Raw genomic sequence first — 25,471 nt, forward strand, 5'->3', positions numbered from 1 at the left:
TATAAAAAAATAAATCATCATTTTAGAGGCTGACAAAATTAAGTTTTGATGAAAGACTACAAAAAACTTTTTACTTTAAAATAATAATCTGACATGCAAAATAAAATGAGGGGCATTTATTAGTCAAGTACATTTTGATTTCATGCTGTCTTTAAACATGGACAGTTGTTTGCCTCTCTCAGCAGTGATTGTATTTACATGCACGCTTGCTAAATGAACACAACATACAACACACTCAATCACACAGTCTTTGTGTTGTCATCAAGGGCTTATGCTATTTCTATGCCCGTGGGTGTTGTTTTCTTCATATTCAGTTTAAAATTACAAACTGGCATGCAGAGCACTCACATGTGAGCCGTTTCTATTAAAAACAAACACACACACACAATGATACACACAAATATGTGGCCCTTCTCTTCACCCTACGGCTGTCAGCACTGACTTGGGATGTCAGAGGCGATGCTACCTTAAAATAACACAGTGATGCTGTAGATGAACACAACAGAGGCCGGTATTTCAGGAGTAAAGGACAGAAGCTGCCATTGGGTCATTCTTTGATCGCTCAGCTATGAACCAAAAATAAACTAGTAAACAATTTCAGTTAACCATTATAATGCCAAATCCCCCTTTCTTTCATTTAATCTGCATTCCATTTCTTATTTAAACAGGTAGTTGACCCCAAAACAGATTTAAATCATTCTATGATTCTCTATCTTTTGTTCATAAATTCATCAGAAGCATGGAAAAAAGAAAGATAGGTAGATAGATAGATGGAAATCCAATTTCAGTTTACGTCATAGGAAATAGCAGACTGTTTGGACACTTCTAACAAACAGAATTGAATTTACCCAAGCTGGCGCACTGAATACCATTATTAACTGCAGATTTGGACTTTCAGAGTTCAAAATTGAGGCTGCGGAGGTTCAGCAAAGTATGGCACAATATAGCAGGCCTATAAAACGGAATAGAAAACTGTCATTGAGTAATAGTACAGCCCATAGTAGTGCTGTGACTAAATGATGTTTTCCTGTATTGGGAGAGTATGTGCAGTAATTTTTCAAGAATCTAGGTTCGAATCGAGCAAGACCTCCCATGAGCCATTTTTCTGCTTCCATTCACTCTTTCCTCATCCCCATTTCCCTCTCTCTCCCTCTCTTTGGCTCTCTGACATTGATAAATTGCTCTGAGCTGTGCAGGTAATCCATCTTCTGAGACCCCAGAACCAAATCTTCGGGTCTGAGAGTGTTCTCTGCCTCTGTTCTCGCTCTCGTTTCCCTCACATTCCCCTCAGCTCAAGGTTACCGTGCTCCGTAGTGCAGCTCAGAAACCATGCGACTAATTGCTTCAACCTGAGAGGAGAAAAGAGAGGACAGGGAAACACAGAGAGCGAGAAAAAAGCTAGATACACAGAGAAGAAGAGCGAAAGAGCACAAGAAAGATGTATGGCGGGTCTTAAAAGCAATCTGCCACCATAATGTAACTTAATGGAAACTGCTGACGAATAATTGGAATAGACACATATTATATCTATATAAAATTATAATGTTACAGAAGAATTTAAAGGAAAGGATTTCTCAGTGTATATGTGTGTGTGATGAACCTGGCTGTGTGTGTTGGCAGGTACTGGTCCACTGGGGCATGTGATAGAGATGGAATGGGCAAGGTGACATTGTCCTCACATCACACAAAGCGCTGCGCTACATCATAATTTGGACACGTGCTACAGCTCATCTGGAGGTTAATTCAGTTCTTTATTCATAATAACGAGTCACTCTGTTCCTCTACTGCACGTATGACCTCCAGCAAAGCGTAATATCACCTTAAACTATCACTACGTGTCAAAAACCATTAAAGGTAAATAAAAACAGTGTGAATATAATTCATTCTCTTACAATGTCCTCGCAAATCTATTTTAGAGCCAACCTTGGATAATCAGATGCTTGTACAGGCAATGGCAGTCAAACATGGCCACGAAAAATCCAAGTTACTAAGCTGAATCTATAAAAAAAAAAAAAAACTAGTCATGTTAAATGATTTATAAATAGTTAGTATTTATTATTACTAGTGATTAGTAATAATTAGTAATTTCTAATAGGTTGTTTTTTATCTGTTTTCTATGGGACAAAACCCATTTTATCCGCTGGAATGTGAGAAACAAAAGAAAGCTCCAGTAAAATTGATGTCTTCGGATCTAACACATCTTTGGCTGTCTCTTCCTGTCCTCCTGACCTTTACGATGCCCTCGTCATTCACAGCACAATTAACCCAGCTTTTCTCTCGGGCTGTGCTACACCGGTCTCACTCATCCTCTTAACCTTGTTGATTTTGCAGAGGAATGCACTTAAACCTCTCGTAAAACATGGCATTTTAGAATGAATGACTCCATCTGTTTTCTTTTCCCCATCTCTCGCTGTCAAAAGGTGTGCGTTTCCCTTGAACTCAGCCAAACGAAGATCAAACCCCTCTATATCATCTATGTGAATTCATTCAGTTGATTACATGTCATGTCAAAAAAACTAATTAAGTACCTGTTAAAAGCTGCACACATAACAATCTAGTGTAAGTTTTTATGGTGAATTATTCTGTAAACCAAATTAATACAGGTAGAGACAGAAGTTTAATAGAAATGTGCAATATAGATGGATAATCAACATAAAATAGACCAATCACAATTCATTGTGCAAATACATGTAAAAATGAAGACCAATCACATTTCTATATGCAAAAGCAGGTAGTGTAATGTTGAGCCAATGGAAGATTTTCTAAACTAAATCTTAAATCAAAAATAATTACATTTGATAAATAATGTTTATTTATTTAATGATTGTTTTATAATACATGTATAATATTTATGAATATTGAAGACTTAATTTATTAAAGTTTAAATGGTGTCTGTTAAATGGATTGGTTTGAAAGTTCTCTATTTTTTTCCTCTGTATTTTATATATATATTTTCTTTCATCTAGTGTTCTTATCAAGAGTGTTTTTTGGAGGCCAGGATGGAAGGTTGCTTCAAAGCTTCAAAGGAAGGGTACCAGGCAACATCAACTGCCTCCATGAATGAAACAGCCCTATTTTTGTGTGGTGGGGCAATTAAAAAAAATGAGGTGGTCAGTAGGGGGGCAGAGGCCTTAAAAGCAGAACGAATGGCCCTCTCCACATGTGTGTAAAACCAGTGACCGCATGAGAGATCACAGGGGTGTATGACAACAAGGGTAAAGTGGAGTTCATGCTGACTAACACTGCTAATGAGAGATACTTTACATATGGTTTACCACAAATGAGGTTGAGCACATGTGTTCATAAACCCTGTAGGTGCAACAAAAAATACTGTGTTACAGTATTCTATATGTACATAGAATAATTCTGTAAAAAATAGATATTAGATTTTTTTAACAGGTGTTTTACCTGTATTTTGAATGTTGTGCTTTACTGTCTGTAAAAATTCATGTTTGTTTGTTTTTAATTTCACATTTTTATGATTTAATTAGTTTTTACTTTTCAACAACTCACAAACGTCCTGTACAATTGACCTCCAGTAGTTCACAAACCCTGCCTTACATGTCCTAGAAATTGATTTGTGTTCGAGTTGAATCTGATTCTTTAGGAACTTTCACTCTCAAACTGGAGTTTCTATCATCCTTTATAAATGAACTGAGCACAAAAGACATGACATGGCATTTAGTCAAAAATGTCACTGTAAACAACCGCATCCAGAAAGCTTTGAAAAATAAAGTGGCAATTCAATATTTAAAAGGCCACTAAACAAACAAATGCAAAATGCATTCAGTTGGACACAATGAAAAAACAAAGTGCACTTTTTCTGCAAGTCAACGCTTGCATTGAAACATTCTTCAAAGGTATCTAGTGAGTTTAAGTTGTGAAAACTTTGTGCATACTTGCAATACTTTCCTTGTGAGCCCCAAATCCATACTCTGTAGTCTGAAACCTACACATTCAACACATCAAACCATCCAGTCTCCAGAGATGCATTTCACAAGTCTGTCGAAATCTTTCATTCTATTTCCACACAATGACAAAGCCACGAGTGACTAATGTGAACCAGCACTGCTGATCACTGGCTCTACCGAACCAGGCGGTATCCTCCTTCAAGGCAGTTCTGCTTTGATCATGGAGAACTTCGATCTGGCTCGGTCCAGCTAATCCCTGTGAGATCGATTGCCCATGTTCAAGAGGGAGAACCTGGTGTTTTCTGTGACTTGGTTCTGGGGTGGATTACAGGCCTTCATGCTTTGGGGGAAGTGCTGGCAGTGATTACGGGGTACAGCAGCAACCTGACTGGACTCTTGAAATACAGTTTTGAGTTCCACTAAAAAACAAACCACCCACTCCGCAAAACCTACAGTGGGTTTAAACATCTGCTGCATTTGGCACTGTGAGACTAGTGTTTATGGGTCATGGATGCTGTTCAGCATCATACTGATATAATCATTATCTGAGAAAGTGTTGTATTACAAATACACAAACAAATCTAAAAAACATTCCCCAACATCTTCAGGTTGACATTCAGCAGAATGTCAACCACCTTTCATAACACCAAGAGGTGGGGAAAATGTCAAATTTTGGTTGCAAATTTTCAAGAAAATGTGTTGCAGACCCACTGTTTGATTGATGTCAAGCAAATGGATTTGACGTCAAAATTGAATGTTTGCTTGCCATCAAGCTTTAATGTTTGACAGTCAATTGTTGGTTGGAAATTCATACTGAGCCATTTCAAAACATAACATTGTTGTTACATCAAGCTCCGACTTATGACAAGTATTGAATTTTAGGCACTGAATTTGACATTGTGGATTTTAATCAAACAACTTTCAGCAGAAGTTGCGTTCTTGTGACTCTATGTGAATAATTAATGTCAACATGATATTGGCATGAAAAGTTTGGAAGACACTAAATTTTGTATACAGAACTGAAAACCAACAAGATATCATTATCTACTGATGTTATATTTTGTGTGGACATTAGTCTGATGTTTAGCAGACAGTGGGTTTCAGTTACTTAATATCACATCTTAAAACCAATCAATTTGACGTTGACATTGTCCTGACATTGAATTATGGTCACCCGACATCAGAACCTATATTTAACCAAATATCAAAATTGGTGGCCTGCTGGAATACTAGTTCAAAAGAAGCTAAACCAGTTTAAAGCCCTGCAAAAGCTTCAAGCTGTAATAAAGCAGCAAACCTCTGCCTCTGCATAAAAAAATGTAACCAATCAACATTTCATACCCATGAAAAGAGCAGGTATTTAAGACTAACCCTTACTTGCTGTTAGACCTTCAGCTGTAAAAAAACAGAAATTAATGGTTCATAAAGCACTGGACCATGTTGTGTTGAATCCAGACAGTTTCAACCTATAAACAGTTCTGACTTACATTGACTGTCAGCAATTCTCATGTTGTAAGCAGCTATCAGGTCACCGTCTTTAAAGCCGCAATATATTATTCACAGTCATTTCCAACAAGAAGTAATTTGTGCCCCCCAATGAACACACCAAATCCTACAGAAACATGCATGTTCAGTTCTCCCATCGCTGAGCTGTATTCATATCTGCCCTAGTAACACCATTATACCCTAGCGTCGAGACAAAGCCTGCCGCTGGACAGGAGGGAGTGCCATTTACAGTAGAACGCCTGCTGGATCGAGCCGACGTCAGCAACCCCTTCCCGTTTATTCCTATCAGTCTGCAGTGAAAAAGCGACCTCTTTATATGATAATTCCTTGCTCACCTGAGAGGCATAAATAGAGCATTAAATGTGAAATATGTATGAAGCTCACGCCCATAACGTGTTGCTGCCGTGGCAACAGTGCTCTGTTTGAAATGGGAGCTGTGTGTGCATGGGATTGAAATGAACATGCTTCTGTTCAGCGCGTGTAATCTAAAGACGAACCCCAGGGGACATTCACAACGCAGCAAGTCCCACAGCACAAGTTCGGTGAGCTACAGCCTAATACTGTTCCAGTGTTCTGCGTTCCATTTACAGCTGGATGTGGCATATTCTTACTTCAAATGGCAATAGAAGAATCATATTGGGCTCCAAAAGAACCTCTCAGCGAATTGTAAGAGAAAGAATATTTTAATAATCTGAAGAATCCTTTTCCATAATAAAGGATCTTTTTTTGCCATCTATGGTTGAAGGTTCTTTGGGGAACCCCAAAAATGGTTCTTCTATGGTATATGTTTTGTGCAATGGAAAAGTGCCATGGATGTTAAAGGTTCTTCATGGAACCATAGATGTAAATAAAGAACCTTTATTTTTTAAGTGTACATTTTTTAGATCGTCAACAGAGTGTCCATGTTTTAAACACTTGACTCTGCAAATGTTTGCATCAAACAATATAGTTAAATAAGAGTTATAAGATGTTCATCAATCCCCTTTAGTCTATTGCACTTTTTTCTTCTAGAAGAAAATTAGAGAACTGTACTTTTTCCAGAGTGCAATGGAAGGCAGCATACTGCAAGATCTCCAGATGGATCGTATATCAGAATGAGGCTATACCCTTCAGTTCATGTCACAACACTGCTCAGTAATCACCATGTGGGTGAAGATCCTGCAAAGAAATGCCCAAACACTCAGTAACGTCTTCTTTAAAATTGCCTCCGGCTTTAAGAACGCTCTCATGGCCACCCTGCTCTCCAGTGATCCCCTCTCCTTCCCATCAGCCCCTCCTCCTCCAGCTTGTTTTAATGGGCACCTCCAGGTCACTTGCAGCTGGCAGAACTGGCCATAAAATCTAGAGACCAACAGCAGGTCTGAAACACGAGCCACAGCCACACCAGATCAATGGTGCTCTTTAAAAACAGCAAAATGCAACTTTTAGTAATAATAATTATATTAATACACAAAAAGAGGTTAACGATATTGACTTAGATGCAGCCCATGATGAGATCTAAATGCAGATGTGATGGTTTGGACTACTGAGGGCTATTTTATTTATTTATTTATTTTATTTTTTTTGAAAGGATAAACGGTGCAATTATTGAAATGAAGAACATAATAGATGCCATATGTTTGTGTTCCTTTAATTGAAAGCATTGCAACTGTGATCACGTTATAGTTCATAACATCTTAACACAAACAGAGGAGCTATATAGTATGTATATAGCAATACATAGAAATGATTACATAGTATAAAATATTGTACTGATACGGAATCTTCATATCGCATTGTTTGTGAAAGCACAGCGCCCCCTGTTCTTCATAATGGATATTTATTGAATTAGACAAACTATGCGCTGGATCCAATGGGGCTCAAACAAAACCATTGATCAATAATCTAAAAAGGTAGGGTTTGTCCGTAAAAACCTTTTCTTTCTATGTGCAAATCATACTGCCGTGTCTGCTTATACACAGCCCCCGGTATTAGACACTGAAAATGAAATGAGCACACGTCGAAACTTGATATTTACGCACACATGCATCCAATTACGCACTACATATTTACCTATTTATATACTTTGTGCTTATGATTTGAGTTCTTGTGGAATCAACACCAAGTTCTGGTGTAGTAGCCTACTACCAAGTGCTCCAAGACAAACCCGAAAAACTAATCATAAGGGATCATTAATCATAAATGCGCTTCTCTGAGCGCTCGTGCTCGCCCCCAAAGCCGCATCGTGGTATGACGTGTTTCTTTACACAGTCTGTTTCACTTTACACTCTTCTTAGACCAAAGGAAAAAGCTGTTAGTCAGCAATTAATTTCGCCCCCTTTGGCCAGTTTGATCATGATCTCAGACTCCTGCAGCGCACTGGAATAATAGCGATAGTGGATCTGTAACACGCCGCAGTGCATTAGGATCAGCACTCCGACCCTCGTGCAACATTTCTGTGTGTTTTCAAACAGTTTAATGCAAAAATGTTATTTTCTTTCTCTTTATCTATTTTATTCATTTTTTTGTAAGTTGCGATTCGTTTTGCTAGCGAGAAGTGAGAACAACCATACTGTGATAGAAGGCAATTAATCGATAAATAGCAGTGCAAGACTCATTTAAATTTAGTTTGAAATCTTCCCTTTGTGCATTTCTTGGTTAGCTACTCCAAGATTTCTTGTCCAAAATTACGCACTGCAACACTGGAGTTCATATGTCACACTTCAGCATGGACCTCCGATATCATTTGTATCTGCATGACGCATTACCATGTCAAAAACTGATTTCAGAATATGCTTATGCGACTTATCTATCATTCCTACCTTGCTAGAGTAGGGTCCAGGAATGAGTAGTTTTAATGCCTGTCTCTTCAGCTCCACCAGCCGAGCATTGCAGTTCTCGCACCAGATGCCCCGATCAGAACCAGGTGAGCTCCCGCTACCCGAGGCTGGAGAGCCAGTTCCGAACCCTGGAGATCCGCCTAAGGAACCGGGCGAACCGGTGCTGATTCCAGGAGATATCGTCACAGGTGAGCCGGAGAAAGAGCCCGGGGATGATATTCCTGATCCGGGGGAAGGGGTTCCAGAGGACCCAGGCATGGAGCCCGCGCCTTCAGGGACAGGGCGACTGGCGCTCCGGGACTCCTCATAAGCCTTCCGGTACCAGGTTTCAGGAGAGAATGATGCTGACTTCGTAGGGGATGAATCGGTCATCTGCAAGAAATCATAGTTGAGGATGAAAAGCAGTGATTTAAATATTATTGTCTGGGTTACAGATATGGTAAATGTGGAAAAGTATGCAAAGTGGTTTATTAATTTGCATACCGAGTTTGACGTTGAAATAAATTGCTGTTTTTCCTCAGTTAAATTTAATTTATTGCCTTGAATATGCACATCCCTTTACATAAAATAGCTATAATAAATATAAATGTAATCAATCTTACCCCATATTTTCTACTCCTGGTCCCAGATCTGTCTTTATTCCCTGTTAGAGAGGTCATGATAAAGCCTGATACAGAGGGACTGTTGAGATAACTGTGCTCCCTGTAACATCCACAACCAAAAGATCCAAAAATTAATCTCTGGTCAGTTCAGTAACCCTTCTGAAGTCCAGTCTCAGCGACTAGAACCATGCAAAAATCTGTTCATCTTCCTCAGTGGAATATGAATTACAGATGGTCCAATCTGAAATGTCCAGCAGTGGATTAACCCGTTCTTTCTTATGCTCTCTGATGTGTTGAATCCATGTGCAGTGCTTTAGATTTCACAGCATCCCAGCACAGGCGCATTTTCCCATGCATATGGACTTGTGTGAAGCGCAGGCTGACAGCAGATCGGGCTGTTGGAGGACTGATCTCTGCGCTACTCTCACACATCTGTCTCTGGGTAGACTGGCCACGCCTCCTCCGCGCCTCTCAGCGAATAGCATATCCAAGATCTAACGACTGACATGTGGGAGTGTACAGTTGTCCACACGCTGAACTAAACTACAATGACCGATTTAAGCGCAAGTTTTAATTATTTAGAGTCAATTTCGATATTATCGAATAACTTTCGGAAATTCTATCAGGTTTGTTCTGTTAGAAGTTCGTCTCACTCACGTATATGAACTATGTGAAACATTAAACTGATTTAGAGCATAATAACAATATAATAATAATAGCAATACATAGTAACAGCAATATAAAAAAAAAAACAATAAAACATTTAAAATTGTATACAATTCTTTTTTTTTATTAAAATATCATAAAGTTCAAAGCTCAAATGTAAAATGCATTTTTTGTATACATAAAATATGAAACCAACAAGAAACATTTGCAAGTCATTTTGCAATATAGGCTATGGCAATATTTCTAAATTTATCAAATGTTGTTTTGAATTAGAATGAGAATAAATAGCCAGTACTGTTTTGGTTGCATTGTTAGTTCAGCAGGAATTTGGAGGGACATTTAATAACCATGGGTAAGCAGCGCCACCTAGTGCTCACACATCTCAAATAAATTCTCCATCTACAACCCACTGCTTCACATGAGACTCTAACAATCAGAAATGAGCAAATGACTATCAGTATTCAAATTAAACAGTACTGCTTTATCAGTCATATATAATACGATACACAGACATATATACATTTAGCATAAACAAATAGGAAACGGTCATAAACCTAAAAACTTACTATTGCTCAGAGTAATAGTCATTCTATCCTTTTTGGACCATTGAATCTTCACCTATACTTTATGATACATTAAAAAAAAAACGTTTACAAACATTAACCCCCCCAGAACCATCAGCTTGGAAATACATGAAAATTAAGACTCTTAATAATGTCTTTAAAGCAAACAGTGATAATCATGTAGATGTGGCAGTGGGACGTCTATCCTGTAGCCTGGTTATGAAGATGAGTGTCTCTCAGCAGTGAGGTCCATGCCCGCTAAGACTTGAAACAAAGAAGACGACAACCAGAAGGTGCACAGTAATATGCTCATGCTTATAAGGGGAGGGAGGGTTGCAAGCCGTTTGAGCATGCTTACCTAGCAGTGGTGCCATGTATATATGTCCCGTGTCTAATAGGAGAGTGGTAGTGTGGAGCAATGACAGCTGACCGCATCAGCTGGTCACAGCCTATGCCTCCGTGGCCGGACTGAACTAACGCTGCGCTCGATTTGTGGAAGGTGTGTAAAGTAAACTCATAAAACACATTTTCAACTATACTGTAAAACTTGTGCTTTTCCGTCAAGTTTGTTTTTTAAAAAGCATGTAATTTCATGAAAGGTTAGATCATAATTCGCCATGCCACCAGTGTGCAACTTTTATGATTGCATTCTGTTAAGGCCATCATAAGTAATGTGCTTCTCTGGTCAGTTCACAGGGGGGCAGTTCTGTTCCCGGTCTCTCCTCCACACAGATGCACTCATGGGGCACAGGTTAATTAGGAAAAATGAGCTGCAAGATTATGCCACCCCTTCACAAACCCTGTGGTGTTAGAGCCTGCTATTGAAACTGACAAAAGAAGGACACCACACACTGACTTTATAATGAAGCTCTCAGACACACACCTGGCCTTAGAAAACCTCCCTCATTAATAGCATAAATGATTAATCTGTCTATAATATACACTCTTATTCTTGCACACATTCTCCACTTTAAAGGCTATATGAATAATTATGAATAGGGTAAAATATCAAAGTGTGTAATTTTGACAAACTATTTATTTAGCAAAGAGTATTAGGGCAATATGAGCACTATTAATGATACATATCATGGTTAAAGAGTCTAAATAAATTGTACAGTATATTGTTTATTATAGTAACTGAGATGATTTTGTTTATGATACCTTGATACAATAAAGCTATAAAAAATACTTATTTGTTCGATCTCATCATGCTGTCAGCCATCATCGAGTGTCATCAAAAGTCATCATGCTAACAAAGTCCTTGTAGAGAATGACATTTTTATCAGGATCAACCGCTGCAGACAACATTTCATCCATCTCTTCCTGTGTGAAGGGCTCTCCTTCAAAAGAAAGAAAGACATTTCTAAAACTTCTGAATTACTGAGCTTGACATCTTTGTGGATTCCTATTGTTAAATCGTCTGACAAATGAGCATTGCACAACAGATTTCAAAATATTAGAAGCCATACTAAAATAAAAAATCACTACAGTTACACATGAACATACCTTCTTGTGTTAAATATTTAGACAGTTCCTCTGGTTCCAAGTGTCCTTTTTTCTGTTGATCTAACACCTTTAAAAAGAGATAACAGCACCAATACATTAATTCATTCCATTGGTCTAAGGTCTTTATCTTTATATCCAATTTAAAGTTTCTGAAGTTTTTTTTCTCTGTAGTGCATTCAAGGTAAATTCAAACAAAAAAACAAGAATAGCAAAAATGTTTAGTTGTTAGAGCATTAAGCACCTCAAAGGCCTGAAGGAGCAGGTCTTCTGTGATAGGACGGAACCTGTGATGAAAAAGAAACTAAAATTGTCAACGGATTTTGTCACCAAAAATTTAGAACGTGGTCAATCTAGGTTTTACAGCTTAAAACGCGTTATAACACTTTATTGCAAGTTGCAAACACACAATCATTGCTGTTAATAGTGTTCATATTTTGTTTGCTTATGTCATTAACTGAATTTTATTGTACATTTCTGCCATATGTACATCAATTAGAAATTGATAAGCTACTACTAAATATATGGTAGAAACATAATTTTCTGTAAAGCTGCTTTGCATCGTGAAAAGGCTACATAAACTGGAATTGAATTGAACTATAAAAAATTTTAGCATATTGTTTAGGCATATCTGATATCTTGTCCTGTGCATGTTTTCGGATGTACAATTTGTAAATGTCTAAATTGTTTGTTAAATGTGCACACTGACAAGGTGCTTTATGACCAGTGTTATTTTAAAATTATTTTATATAAGTTTAAAGTATTTCTATTATTTTCAACTAACTTTTAGCTTAAAAATTTAGTTTACGTTTTAGTATTTTTAATGTGCATTTGCATATTTTTAATCATTTCAAAAATATTTGTATTTAACTTCAATGTATTTTTATTTCATTAATTGTATTTCATTAATTTACTTCAGCTTATTTTATTTAGTTGTCAAGGCAAGTTTTTTTTTTAATTTATCTAGCTGATCCTAATCACTTCACTCTCGGTGACAGTCTTACTTGCGCTCCAGCAGGATCTTAGTCATAGTTGGAAGAAACTTCTCATAGCGTACAAACCCAGTGGGCTCTTCTTCTTCTAGCTGTAGAAATATAGACACACAGCATAATTACTCATCTAGTCTACCCAGCCTGAAAATGAATTGAATGTAAAACAAACCACTGACCTCAGCAATGATCTCATGCAGGTCAGCTTCTGATGGGAAACAACCAAGTGAACGGATGATGGTGCCTATTTCCCTTTTACAATGACAAATATCCGAGTTAAACTAAAGTAACCCTCATTTGTAGGACATAAACAGTATCTGAAGATAATAAGTTACTAAATTATAAAATAAATCAAGGATGGTGACATTTGAAAACTGAAATGTTACCGGACATCAACAGTCTTGTTGGATTCGTGGTCAAACACGTCAAAGGCATTACTTATCCTCTTCTGAGTTTCTGTTATAATAGTTTCTGACAAAAGGAAATAATGTATTTCAGAAAATGTTACAATGCTTTTTTTAGACGTCTAAGTTACTTCTTTATTCTATGTATTTAACGTTAAATTAATTTATTTTATTTTATTTCCGAGCATCCGGGCAGTCTTGTGATGTCGTTTAACGTTACTTTGCTACTCAACGTTAACTATCTATATATTCGATAGGTTACACAAACCATTTAGTGGATACCAACTGCACTAATGACAACTGAGCTGAAATGCTACTCTGTATATCGTGAGCTTGAAGGAGAAGAAAGTTTTAAGTTACATCGTTACCTGCGTTGTACTTGTCCGCCATGTCTAAAACATTGGTTGCTAGGTAACGTGAACACGGACTGGTCTGGCGCTTATTTATTCGTGACGTTGTTACTGGAGTATTGAAAATAAAATGTCTCACATTTTAAAACAAAAAAATAAATAAAAAATAAGTATCATTATAGCCTTCAAGAAAATAAAAAAGACATTTATAAAATAGTTTTTACTATATATTTGCCATATCTTAAATATATGTATTAATATTTATTAATTAACTGCATTTTATGTACATATGAAAACTGACTGTAATTGTTTAGAAAACCAAATTTATCTTAAATACATATATAATACACTTGTATAATATTATATATATATATATATATATATATATATATATATATATATATATATATATATAGGATATATAGAAAAGGTTATACGAATTGTAGTTCTGTAGGAAATTGTTCTTTGGCAATGTTGATATGTTTATTTACTACATTTATGTGCTCTTGTGGCTTTGAATTATGCAATTTTTTCAGCATCTTTTAAAATAATATGAAATTATCAATATTATAAATATTAAATTAAAATATTTTTTATAAAATGCATATAGCCTTTAAGAAAATAACTAAATACTATATATATATATATATATATATATATATATATATATATATATATATATATATATAATTAGCCTATAAACACTTACAATGGATAGTATTTTCCTTATCTGTACTGTATTTATTTATTTATTTACTGCATTTTCTGTACATATGGAAAGTGACTAATTGTTTTGTAAATGTTTTGAAAACCAAATTTCTCAAGTAAGAAAAAGACTGGGCTTTTGTGGCATTGGAAATGAAAACGATACTACAATATTAAATAAGTATTTAATTTATTTTCCAGTAAACCATACATAAAACTGTATATTTACTTTACCATATTTGTTTATTTTCATTTTCTGAACATATGAAAGTGACTATAGTTACCTGAATACTGATCTTCTCTCTAATGCATATGCCATAGCTGTAGCGATATTTACGGTATTCTGCGCGTGTATCATGTGTATTACGGTAGATTAAATAAGGCTCAGCTGGCCCCGTTCTGCTCTGACTGCTGCCCATCAGTGACCGCATCGAGCGTCTCCGGACAGTCCGCTCTTAACCTGCTCTGCCTGGTCATATTTCATACATTTGAGCAATAACGTCTAAAGATACATAGAAAGGATCAAAACGGCAAGATGAGCTCGCTGAATGTGAAGAAGCTGAAAGTGAACGAGCTGAAGGACGAGCTGAAGAAGAGGAGTCTGAGTGATAAAGGGCTGAAGGCTGAGCTGATGGAGCGGCTGCAGGCCGCCCTGGATCAGGACGCGCTGTCCACCAACGGAGCTGAGGGACAGTACGAGGACGGAGACCTCGAGGAAGATCTGGCTGGAGAGAGTATGGAGGCTGATGAGGAGGATGGAGATAACGCGGAGGATGAGGAGCAGCAGGATGATGACATGGAGGAGGAGGAGGAGGACGCCGGGGTGGATAAATCAGATGAAGATGAAGATGTGCTGCTTAAAGAAGACGATGAGGAGATGGAGAAATTTGACGAGGATGAGGTGGCTCTCGACATGGGCCCTGGCGAGGGTGAGATTACGTGATGATGCTTGTGCAATTCATATTTTATATATTTGGGCTGCTATGGTAGAATAATTCATTGTGACAGCCGAGACGAGAGCATTCAGGATTTGATGTCATTCTCCGGAGCTGATGCTGCTGGTGTCCCAGTTGTGTTCTTTTGACTTACTCCTCATGCAGTTAACAGAATACTAAACGAATTCACATTACAGTTACATTAATTGCAAAAGACAAAAATAAATAAATACAAAAAAATATTTTATTATGTTTTAACATTTAATTAATAAATTTTTGTTTATTTTTCATTTTTATTTAATTGTATCTCAAAATTTGATATAATATTGCCATATTTATTGGCTACAAATTAAAATCTACTTCTATATTCATGGTCAGCCATACTATTTTTAGTTTTTAGGCATGCAGATGAAAGCTTGTGTAGATGTCATATATCATGCTCCAGGAGATGGTGCCACTGGTGTACTACACGTGTACATTTTACTTTATTTTAATAGATCTAACTTTATAAAGTGTCATGCAATCAATCAGTAAAAAAACAAATAAATGTGTATTTTTTATTTTATTTTTTATTCATTTAATGTTTATTTTTTTATTATTCATCATTTGCCCTAAATGTTTCAAACTTTAATATTTACATATTTATTGGCTATATGTAAGTTAATTTAACTCAAAAGTAGAACTCTACTTCTATATTTATGGTCAGCATTACTCGTTTTAAAGCATGTAAATGTAAAGCTGGTGTAGATGTTATACAATATATCAAATTGAACGAGAGATTCTTCTGATTCAGGAGAAACTAGTTTTTTTTCTGTCATGATTTGCATTAAACATTTTCTTTTCAGTTCATAAGTTACTGATTCAAATCAAATGATGTGCAAATTTAAAATCCTGGCATTTTCAGGCACAAATGGGACCGTTACCTGAGAATGACCCTTAATAGTGAACACTGGTCTTTATTGGCTGAGCATAGGCTCTCGAGGATCTGAGCTGCAACAGGATGCTGAAGACACAAATGATAAAAACTCCAGATGGAATCTGTGCTTAATGATCTCAGTTCATTTGTTTTACTCTGTCTGCCCCGAGTATCCAAATGAGGTCCTCATGTTAGGACATTGTTATTCTTTGTCTACATTTAGCAGATGCTGTCTCCACCTTGAGGTAATGTGATGTTAGGGGTTCGAGCTCAGTATCTTTCTGGACTACCAGCCTAGAAATGCAACCATTAACCTTTAAATTTATGTTGTCATTAAATTAATATTAATTCCTATGAGAGTCTATTTATCATCCATATTTACATCTAAAATGATGGCATATTACTCATAATAATTTTGGGTAACACTTTAGAATAAGGTTCCATTAGTTAATGTTAGTTAATGTATTAATTAACATGAACAAACAATGAATAATACATTTATTACTGTATTTATTCATCTTTGTTAATGTTAGTTAATGAAAATACAGTTATTCATTGTTAGTTCATGGTAATTCACAGTGCATTAACTAATGTTAACAAGCACAACTTTTGATTTAAATAATGCATTAGTAAATGTTGAAATTAACATGAACTAAGACTTATAAATGCTGTAGAAGGATTGTTCTTGCTTAGTTCATGTTAACAAAAGTAGTTAACTAACATTAACTAATGGAACCTTATTCTAAAGTGTTACCTAATTTTGTTCTGTCAAGCACATTGCACTCATAGGGAAAGAGGTGCATGTGAGTTTTGCCCCTTACTAAATGTGCCTTCAATATTTGCACACACTGTAAGACCTTTCTTCAAGATGCATGCAATGTGAATATGAAAATGTGTGTTACTTAGCTCAAAATTGCACAGTTTGCTGATGTCTTGGCAGCAACCTCCTGTTTGTCCCCACTACAGTGTGCAAACTGCACTGTAAGGCAATGCTCCTTTAATTTAAAACATGAAATACTGGTAATTGCAGTTCATGCACAACCAAAATAACTAGGAATCCTCTAGTAATTATATGGACCATCATGTTACATCATGATGCGTCCAGCGGGGAGGTACGCCTCCTTATGATTTATTGTTTTATTTCCAAAGGAGATGCGGACAAAGACAAGAATGGTGAACAGAAGAATAAGAAGGGTGTAAAGAGGCGCCGAGATGAACATGGAAGGGGCTACTTTGAATTTATTGAAGAAAGCAAATACAGCCGGTAAGAAATGTGCAGTCGTCCTCTGGTACTCCTGAGGTTCCACTGCACCTTAAAGATTTATTTTAGAGCAGTTTTGGCAGTAAAGAGCCAAACCTGACATGCTGTTCCACATCAGTGCAAAGAAACACACATTTTGACTGACTGTTTAAATGACTTTAAGCTTATAATCTGTCACCTCATAACAAAGTGGTATCTTTTCCTTAAGAATCATGTTTCTAGGTCAGATCTTGGGCTGTTAAAGGAAGGAAATCTTTATCTGATAATGTTTGTGTGATTTATTTCCTTCTGGTGTATTATCATTGGTTTGTATGTATCATATTAATATAGTTTTATGTTTTTGATGGTTAATTGAATTTAAATGTGTTTTTATTTATTTATCGATGATGTATTGCCTTTTCTATAATAAAAATAATAATTGATTATTATTATTATTATTATGTTAAATCAATAAGTAAAAGTGAAAAGTGTTTTAACTTTAAAATATTTCAAATGAAATCTTATCTTTTTATTATTATTATTATTATTTATGAACTAGTTTATTACCATGTACATGGTTAAGATTGTACTATGTGTGTATATCCCAAATTATGGTCACATTTTCATGATTTTTATTTAACAGTTTATTAGAAAATAGTTCATATAAATATGCAGAATTATTGCGAAAAGCAAATGTTTTACACCGCTAAAAATAGTCCGTTGGAACATATTTAAAATCCAAACAGAGCTCAATGGGATCTTCTAATGGCTCTGAACTGAATTTGACTGAATTTTATAGTTGTTGTTTTTTTGATGGTTCCCTTTAGGGCAAAGTCTCCCCAGCCTCCACTGCAGGAAGAGGACGAAGAGTTTGATGACACTACTGTGTGTTTGGACACCTGTAAGTATGATGATCCCACACAAATTCTGCTCAGATATAGGTTTAGTCAAATAAACTCTGAATAGCGTAACATGCAGATTATATTTCTATAAAGTCTAAAATGTTCAGTGAGGTTTTTAAAAGTTTAGAGTAGAATATTTGTTCTTCTCATTTGTTTCTCTAAACATTTGCAAACAGGATTTAAAGCCACTAAAAAGTGTCCGTCTCTTATGTTCCACAGACAACTGTGACCTGCACTTCAAGGTGTCCCGGGATCGGTATAGTGCCTCCTCACTCACGATGGAGAGCTTTGCTTACCTGTGGGCCGGGGGACGAGCGTCTTACGGTGTGGCGAAGGGCAAGGCTTGCTTCGAAATGAAGGTTAGAGCACTGCCTTAAACTGATCTATACTATATATAACTGTCCTGTCACGCACTTAGCCTTGTTTTTGCATATCTTTGCATCAGATTATCGAGAAGATTCCTGTAAAACACATTTCCAGTAAAGGAATTGAGATTCATGACGTTCTGGTGGGTTGGTCACTGGCCGGTAGCTCTCTTCTGCTAGGTGAGGGTCTTTGATTTCTTGCAGGAATCTATTGGAGTTGATATAATAAATTCATCAGGTCATTTGAGTGTTTTTTTGCCCTATATATATTTACAGGGGAGGAAGCACACTCTTATGGCTTTTCATCTAAGACCAAGAAAACCTGCAACAGTGTGGCAGAGGACTTTGGGGAAGCTTTTGATGAGAACGATGTTGTGGGTTGCTTTATTGTAAGTATCAATGCTTAGTTTTAAATCTCTGTGCAATTACTAATTGTTTTCATATTGTTAAATTCTGGGGAAATTAAGATTTTATTTATTTATTTATTTTTAAGAAATTCATTTTTTTTTTAAACACGGCAGCATTGTAATCTTACAAAAGATTTATATTTTAGATAAATGCTGTTCTTTCTATTTTATATTTGTCAAAGAATATTAAGCAGCACAACAGTTCTCAACATTAATATTAAAACTGTTTCTTGAGCAGCAATTAGAATGATTTCTGAAGGATCATGTTACACTGAAGACTTGAGTAATGATGCTGAAAATTAAGCTTTGCATTACAGTAATAAATTGAATTTTAAAATATATAAAAATAGAAAATCATTTATTTTAAAGTAAATAAGAAATAAAGTATTATATTTATACAATATTTCAATTTCTTCAATTTTAATTTCTTTTTTTATATATAAATATTTGTTTAATATTTCAGTGTTTTAAGTTCTCAACATTGTGAATGAAATGTTCAGCAGGTGTGGTGTGTCTGTGTACTGTTGGTCACTGTGCAGTACATCATAGTTGCTGTGTTTATTTGGCAGAACTTTGATGGTGAAGAAGTGGAAATTTCCTACTCCAAGAATGGCCAGGATCTGGGAACAGCTTTCACAGTCAGTAAGGATGAGTTGGAGGGAAAGCCGTTCTTCCCTCACGTCCTCTGCCACAACTGTGCGGTTGAGTTCAACTTCGGCCAGTGTGAAACCCCATTTTTCCCCCAACCTGACGGCTTTACGCCCCTGCAGCAGATCCCTGTGTGTGATCGAATCAGAGGACCGAAGGGTCCCGAGACCAAGAAAGACTGTGAGGTTGGTTTCATACCTGAAACACTGACATGATAATTAAAGAGCCTCATCTAAATCTGCTATAAATCTTCAAAGGTGATTGTCATGGTCGGTCTGCCTGGATCGGGAAAAACCGAGTGGGTTACAAAGCACACCCAAGCCAATCCTGGAAAATACAACATTCTTGGAACAAACACAATCATAGAGAAGATGATGGTGAGTGCTGACATTAGATCATTTTTTAGACAATATAAAGATCATATTCAGTGTTATTTTTCTGTTGAAATTCAGATTTCCAGTTTGAAGCGACAGATGAAAGATGTCACAAAGCTTTCAGCAATATCTCAGCGTGCTCCCCTCTTCCTCGGGAAATTCATCGAGATCGCGGCACGGAAGAAACGCAACTACATACTTGACCAGGTGACTAAATATAATCTCTAGTGTATAAATACTTATCAAAATCAAAGCATATGTGACCCTTGACCACAAAACCAGTCATAAGGGTCAATTTTTTTATTGAGATTTATCATTAATTTTATTGAGATCATCTGTAAGCTGAATAAGCTTTCCATTGATGTATGGTTTATTAGGATTGGACAATATTTACCTGAGATTTAACTGTTCCAAAATCTGGAATCTGAGGGTTTAAAAAAAATCTAAATATTGGGGACCAGGGTCACATATTAGAATCTCTCTATAAACCTTGCTCTTAATACATTTATTTTTCATGTCATTTCTTCAGTGCATGATCATTATACCATCTGCTGAGAACACTGACCTCTAAATATTTCCCTTTAGACTAATGTATCAGCACCAGCTCAGAGAAGGAAAATGTGCCTGTTTGCTGGTTTCCAGCGTAAAGCAGTGGTAGTCTGTCCGACAGATGAGGAATATATACAGAGGACTCAGAAAAAGGCAGAAACAGATGGCAAAGATGTACCGGAACATGCAGTCCTAAAAATGAAGGGTAAAAATTTTTTCTTGAGCCACCGTGCAATTGTGTTATTTTAGTAGTCTTTAAATGCTATTATGGTATTTACAAAGTTTTAGTAAGTTATATTAAGTTTTGTACCAAATATATAGTTTATTTTTTATTCCAGTTGTATTTTTATGTCATTTTATTACTTCAACTTAAACTTATTTTATTCAAATTAGTTGTCAGGGCAAAAATTATTTTTATTTATTTATTCTGAAGTCTTATATTTTATTATTTAAATTTTCTTTCTGAATTTTATTTCAGTGAGTAGTTTTATTAATTAGTTGTTATACTAATTTTAGAAATTTTAATAAACTTTTTTTTTCAGTTAGTTGCCAGGTCCAAATTTAACTTATAAGCTTTATTTTTGTTTATATAATATATTGTTTTAATCTTTATTATGTTTTTTATTAAAGTTTTAGTTCTAGTAATTTTTGTATTTTAACATAAACATTTTTTTTCAGTTACAAAAGCAAAATTAATTTTTAAGTTTTACATTTTATTTTATGAAACAAGTTTAAAAGTTTAAGTAATACTTTTAATTTTAGTTGACCATAAAAACACTGGTGTGCAATTCACAAAACTCCCAAAATGCCTCACTATAACACTGTAATGTTTTGCAGGAATGTACACGCTGCCTGTGGAAGGTGAGTGCTTCGGTGAAGTGCTTTATGTGGAGCTGCAGAAGGAAGCTGCTGCCAAACTTCTTGAACAATACAAGGAGGAGAGCAAAAACTCCCTTCCTCCTGAGAAGAAGCCCAACCAGGGAGGGGTTCAACCAAAGAGGGGAGGCACTCGGGGACGAGGAGGCAAAAATCTGTTCAACCGTGGTGGAGGAGGACAGGGTCAGAGGGGAGGACGAGGAGGCTTTCAAAACCGAGGCAACTTTAGGGGTGGTACGCCATTTCAGATGAGCAAAATGTTTCTTTTTACTCCTTATATACTTGTTTGTATAGCAGTATGTGTATAAATTCAATAATACACTGTTGATTTTTAATTGTTTGTCAGTGCCTGGACCTCGTGGTGGGTTCAGCAGACCACCAAGAGGCTTTCTTCCTCCCCCTGCCTTCCGAGGAGGCTTCAACCGGGGCGGTTTCAACCGCGGCGGTAGGATGCCTAACAGAGATGGTGCCCCCAGGCCGGGACCTGGACGTGGCAATATGGTTAACATGGGCAACAGAGGAGGAGCCATGAACAGGGGAAACATGGGACGAGGGGGAGGGGCTAACCGGGGCAACTTCAACCAGGTGAGAGATCTGTGATGATGTAGACTAGTTTTATGCCTTGTCCAAATACCCACACTTGCGGTCTTGTGAGGATTTTCAGAAAACTGCAGTTGAAGATGTATTTTGTAGGCAGCGAAACCAGAGATTTTTGTGATGTCAGAGCCTGTGCTGTAATCTCCGCCTACTGGAAACTTTTTCAGGCTTCTGATTGGCCAAAATGGCTTTATGGATGAGAGTATATCGCCACCTGTTGGCTTGGTATGCTCTGGACAGTGCTTCATAGCATGCTTTCTCGTCTTCATATGGACAAAGATTTTTTTTTCAATGGAAGGAAAAACTGTTTATAAAAATACCCTGAGAGTCCAACCTAACAGAACTGTTACAAGCATATTATGTTTTGTAGTTTATTTTAAAAGTGCATTAAGAGCATTACTACACAAACATTCTGTTTCCACAGAAATTCAGAGGTCGAGGAGGAAATAATCGAGGTTTTAAAAATGGCAACTTTAGCATGAACAAAGCACAAGCTTTCAACCAAAGCTGGCAACAAGGGGTAAGTCCCTCCAAATAATATTTAATATTATTTATATAATGAAGTACAGATATAATTTATTTATATATGATTTATTTTTTTATTTTTTTATATATAACATTTGCTCAAACTATTAAAATGTAATCACATTTCATCCTTTAATTCTCTGTATCTTTGTCTTCATTAGTTCTGGAATCAGAAACCATGGAGTCAGCAGTACCATCCTGGATATTACTGAATCATAGCTCTGATGAACTGATATCACATGAAGAGCATCAGCTTTAACTTCAGAAGTCAAATGTTCATTTTATCTACTGTCTTTTTGTTTTTGTACAGATTTCAATAGGACATTTCATATTGGGAGCTTTCAGAACTCTACAGGTGACCTGTTACAGTTTTATAAGTTAATATTTTACGTTTGTCTTTGACCGCAGGTTCGCGTGACATTGCGGTTTAATTCAGGAACCTCAGAATTACTTCAGGTTGGGATGTTTGTCTTTAAAAACAGGGTGAACAGGGTTCAATTTCAGGGTTCAGAATTTTATTTAATTAGACTCGTGTGAATCTTTGTGTAGCAGTAAACCTCCATAACATAAAGGTTGTCAAGGCACTTTGCAGTTATATGAAGAAACTCTGTCCTGCTGCAATAATATTTTTATTTAAAAGAACATGAAACATATAAACTATAAACTAAGATGCTGAAATTTGGAGTAAGTCTTGTATATAAGGTCTAGTCAGCTTTTGCAGACTGTATAAAGAAAATGAACATTTCAATGACAGTTGTGTGACAATGTGTATGTATGTGTGTGTGTGCGTGTGTGTGTGTGTGTGTGTGTGTGTGTGTGTGTGTGTTTTAAATCTATTCATTGGATTGGAATTTAACTGAATTTAGAAAGTGTTGATTTAAAAGCAGTCCGTTGCCTTTACAAAAATGAAGTAGGTGCTAAACAATCTGTATCTGTAAAATCTGTCCAGTGTAGAAAAGCAATGTCTTGTTTTACATGTTTTTTTTTCAGTGTGGTTAAATATTTTTGAGGACAAGCAAGGCTTTATAAAACCATTTTCTGTAGGGAACAATAAACATATTTTTTTATTCTTTGCCACTAAATATAAAAGCAAAAATATGCTTTTATTGTTTTGGGTTTTGGATTTTGCTTTAAGTGCATTTTATTAAAATAAATTTAATGTATTATTTTGAAATGCGGCTTACTGCTCCTTAATGATTTTAACTTCGGTTGAAAATCCTAACATATTATTATTCTTTTCTTTTCTTTTAAGTGTATGCCTGTTTAACACAACCTTAGATGTGACACCAATTATTAAAGGCCTGTAAAAATTGGTAGACTGCTTTAAAATTATAGCAATCAACTAGAATTTTGAACTACATCATCTTACATAATAAAACAGTGATAATACAATTATTTTATAATAGTGCTGTCTTTATAGTTAAGCTCTCAAATGATGCCAGGATGCCATTGTGGACTGTTAACAATAGACTGATTTTCTAATGCTTTAATGGAAAAAATGTAATTATTGTAACTGCAAACAAATGCAAATATTAACATGTTCATAGGTTTCTTTCTTTTATCTAGAATTCCCACAAAAGAAACACTATTGCCTAGCTATTCAATTTTACTAATAGGATGATTACTTGTCCTTCTGTTCTTCAGTGACTGAAATATGCGTATACATTTTTATTTATTTATTTTATTTTGCAAAAAATCTAATGTCAGGATTGTTAAAATGTCCTCTATGTTTATGATGCAATGACAAATGTGTTCAACCTATTGTTGGCTAAAGAAATGTCAGATATTCAGAACATATAATGTTACTACTTTAAAAGTACTGTCTGGTCTTAACTGAAGTTTGTCTTGATGTTATATTTCAGAAATATTCAGTTTAAATCATAACACTTTGTAATGTAGAACTTTTTCCGTCTTTCTTTTTATACCTTGCAATGTTTTGTATTACACCTTTAATCAAATGAGAAAAAGATGAAATTAGTAACTTATTCCATGCATTCTCTTGGAAATAAATTGTTTTTAAATTATAATAAAGTTTGAAGATAACTGTCTTTTGTGTATCATCTATCTATCATGTATCTGTCTGTCTGTGTGTCTATCTATCTATCTATCTATCTATCTATCTATCTATCTATCTATCTATCTATCTATCTATCTATCTATCTATCTATCTATCTATCTATCTATCTATCTATCTATCTATCTATCTATCTATCTATCTATCTAGGACTAAGCAACTAAGCAAAATTCCAGAAACTATGCCATAGGCATATCCATGCAGAAATATAACACTCAAGCCTTCTGTTTATGTATAGCTCTGCCTCTGCCAGATGAATAAGATGTAGTTACACTGAAACCAGATCCATTCATGGCAGGCTGTTTGCTGAGTCAAGCACAATCCCAATGAGGAGCAATATCACATTTCATGCCTGTTTGTAAAATTTGTAACAACATTACAAAATCCTTCAGTGTGTTATTTCATCTTTAAATACTTATGTATATATGCGTAGTGGTCTGTAACCAATTAGATGTTGGACTTTTATTATGAAACAAAACTATCGGATATGACTCAGTTCTTATAAGACCCACTGAGGGGAAAGTGACATTGGGAGGCAAATACACAAATGTTGTACAGTCTATTGTTCTTCCTCCAGAGGGCGCTAGCCGGCTCAAATATCCCAAACCCATATCAACCCCCATTCAAACCTCATAACGTTTTTTATTTATTTATTTACACCATTTAAATTACAATAAAGTAAATATATCTATTACATACACGTGTTTTTTGTATTTACCTAACTTTTTTAAAACTTCAAATCTTCAATAAAACAATCTCTATAACATGATTAGATTTTGATTGGTCCATCCGAATAGCGCGGAGAAAGGTAACAAATACCACGTGACAACGAGTCTACGTGGTCTTTTAATAGCAGTCCAAATAATAATATTTAATGCAATACCTACATGACAAATACACAGTTTAAGTAACAACTAAGTAATTATGGAGAGAGAGAGAGAGAGAGCGAGAGAGAGAGAAAGAGAGAGAGAGAGAGAGAGCTTAGCTGTGCTTATATTGAAATACTCACGCCCTTCTATCCTCTTATATTTTTATTCTTAGAAAA

At 35.8% G+C, this 25,471-nt stretch overlaps 3 protein-coding genes across 4 annotated transcripts in view; 1 reads left to right on the forward strand and 2 right to left on the reverse strand.

Annotated features, from left to right (window-relative positions):
• Positions 1–9,248, reverse strand: part of kif26ba (kinesin family member 26Ba) — an 87,537-nt gene extending 78,289 nt beyond the window's left edge. For both annotated transcript variants that reach the window (XM_026286459.1, XM_026286458.1), the window contains exons 1-2: positions 8,839–9,248; positions 8,219–8,608 (exon numbers count right to left, since the gene is read on the reverse strand). In XM_026286459.1, the coding sequence (XP_026142244.1) occupies positions 8,219–8,608; positions 8,839–8,895 (447 nt within the window). In that variant the 5' untranslated portion in view covers positions 8,896–9,248. The remainder of the gene's footprint in view (positions 1–8,218; positions 8,609–8,838) is intronic.
• Positions 9,249–11,085: 1,837 nt separating this feature from the next.
• Positions 11,086–13,390, reverse strand: drc8 (dynein regulatory complex subunit 8). The gene is made up of 7 exons (XM_026286461.1): positions 13,332–13,390; positions 12,946–13,030; positions 12,739–12,811; positions 12,575–12,654; positions 11,815–11,857; positions 11,574–11,640; positions 11,086–11,407 (listed from the first exon to the last, which is right to left on the reverse strand). The coding sequence occupies exons 1-7, from the start codon at positions 13,351–13,353 to the stop codon at positions 11,289–11,291; spliced, it is 489 nt and encodes a 162-aa protein (XP_026142246.1). The 5' UTR covers positions 13,354–13,390; the 3' UTR covers positions 11,086–11,288.
• Positions 13,391–14,380: 990 nt separating this feature from the next.
• Positions 14,381–24,400, forward strand: LOC113117649 (heterogeneous nuclear ribonucleoprotein U-like). The gene is made up of 14 exons (XM_026286462.1): positions 14,381–14,947; positions 17,019–17,133; positions 17,937–18,010; positions 18,231–18,370; positions 18,457–18,556; positions 18,653–18,765; positions 19,353–19,616; positions 19,689–19,808; positions 19,884–20,012; positions 20,391–20,559; positions 21,192–21,464; positions 21,577–21,815; positions 22,252–22,347; positions 22,514–24,400. The coding sequence occupies exons 1-14, from the start codon at positions 14,554–14,556 to the stop codon at positions 22,562–22,564; spliced, it is 2,277 nt and encodes a 758-aa protein (XP_026142247.1). The 5' UTR covers positions 14,381–14,553; the 3' UTR covers positions 22,565–24,400.
• Positions 24,401–25,471: the final 1,071 nt, after the last annotated feature.

Source organism: Carassius auratus, chromosome 17 (assembly GCF_003368295.1).
Source record: "Carassius auratus strain Wakin chromosome 17, ASM336829v1, whole genome shotgun sequence".
Taxonomy (NCBI): Eukaryota; Metazoa; Chordata; class Actinopteri; order Cypriniformes; family Cyprinidae; genus Carassius; species Carassius auratus.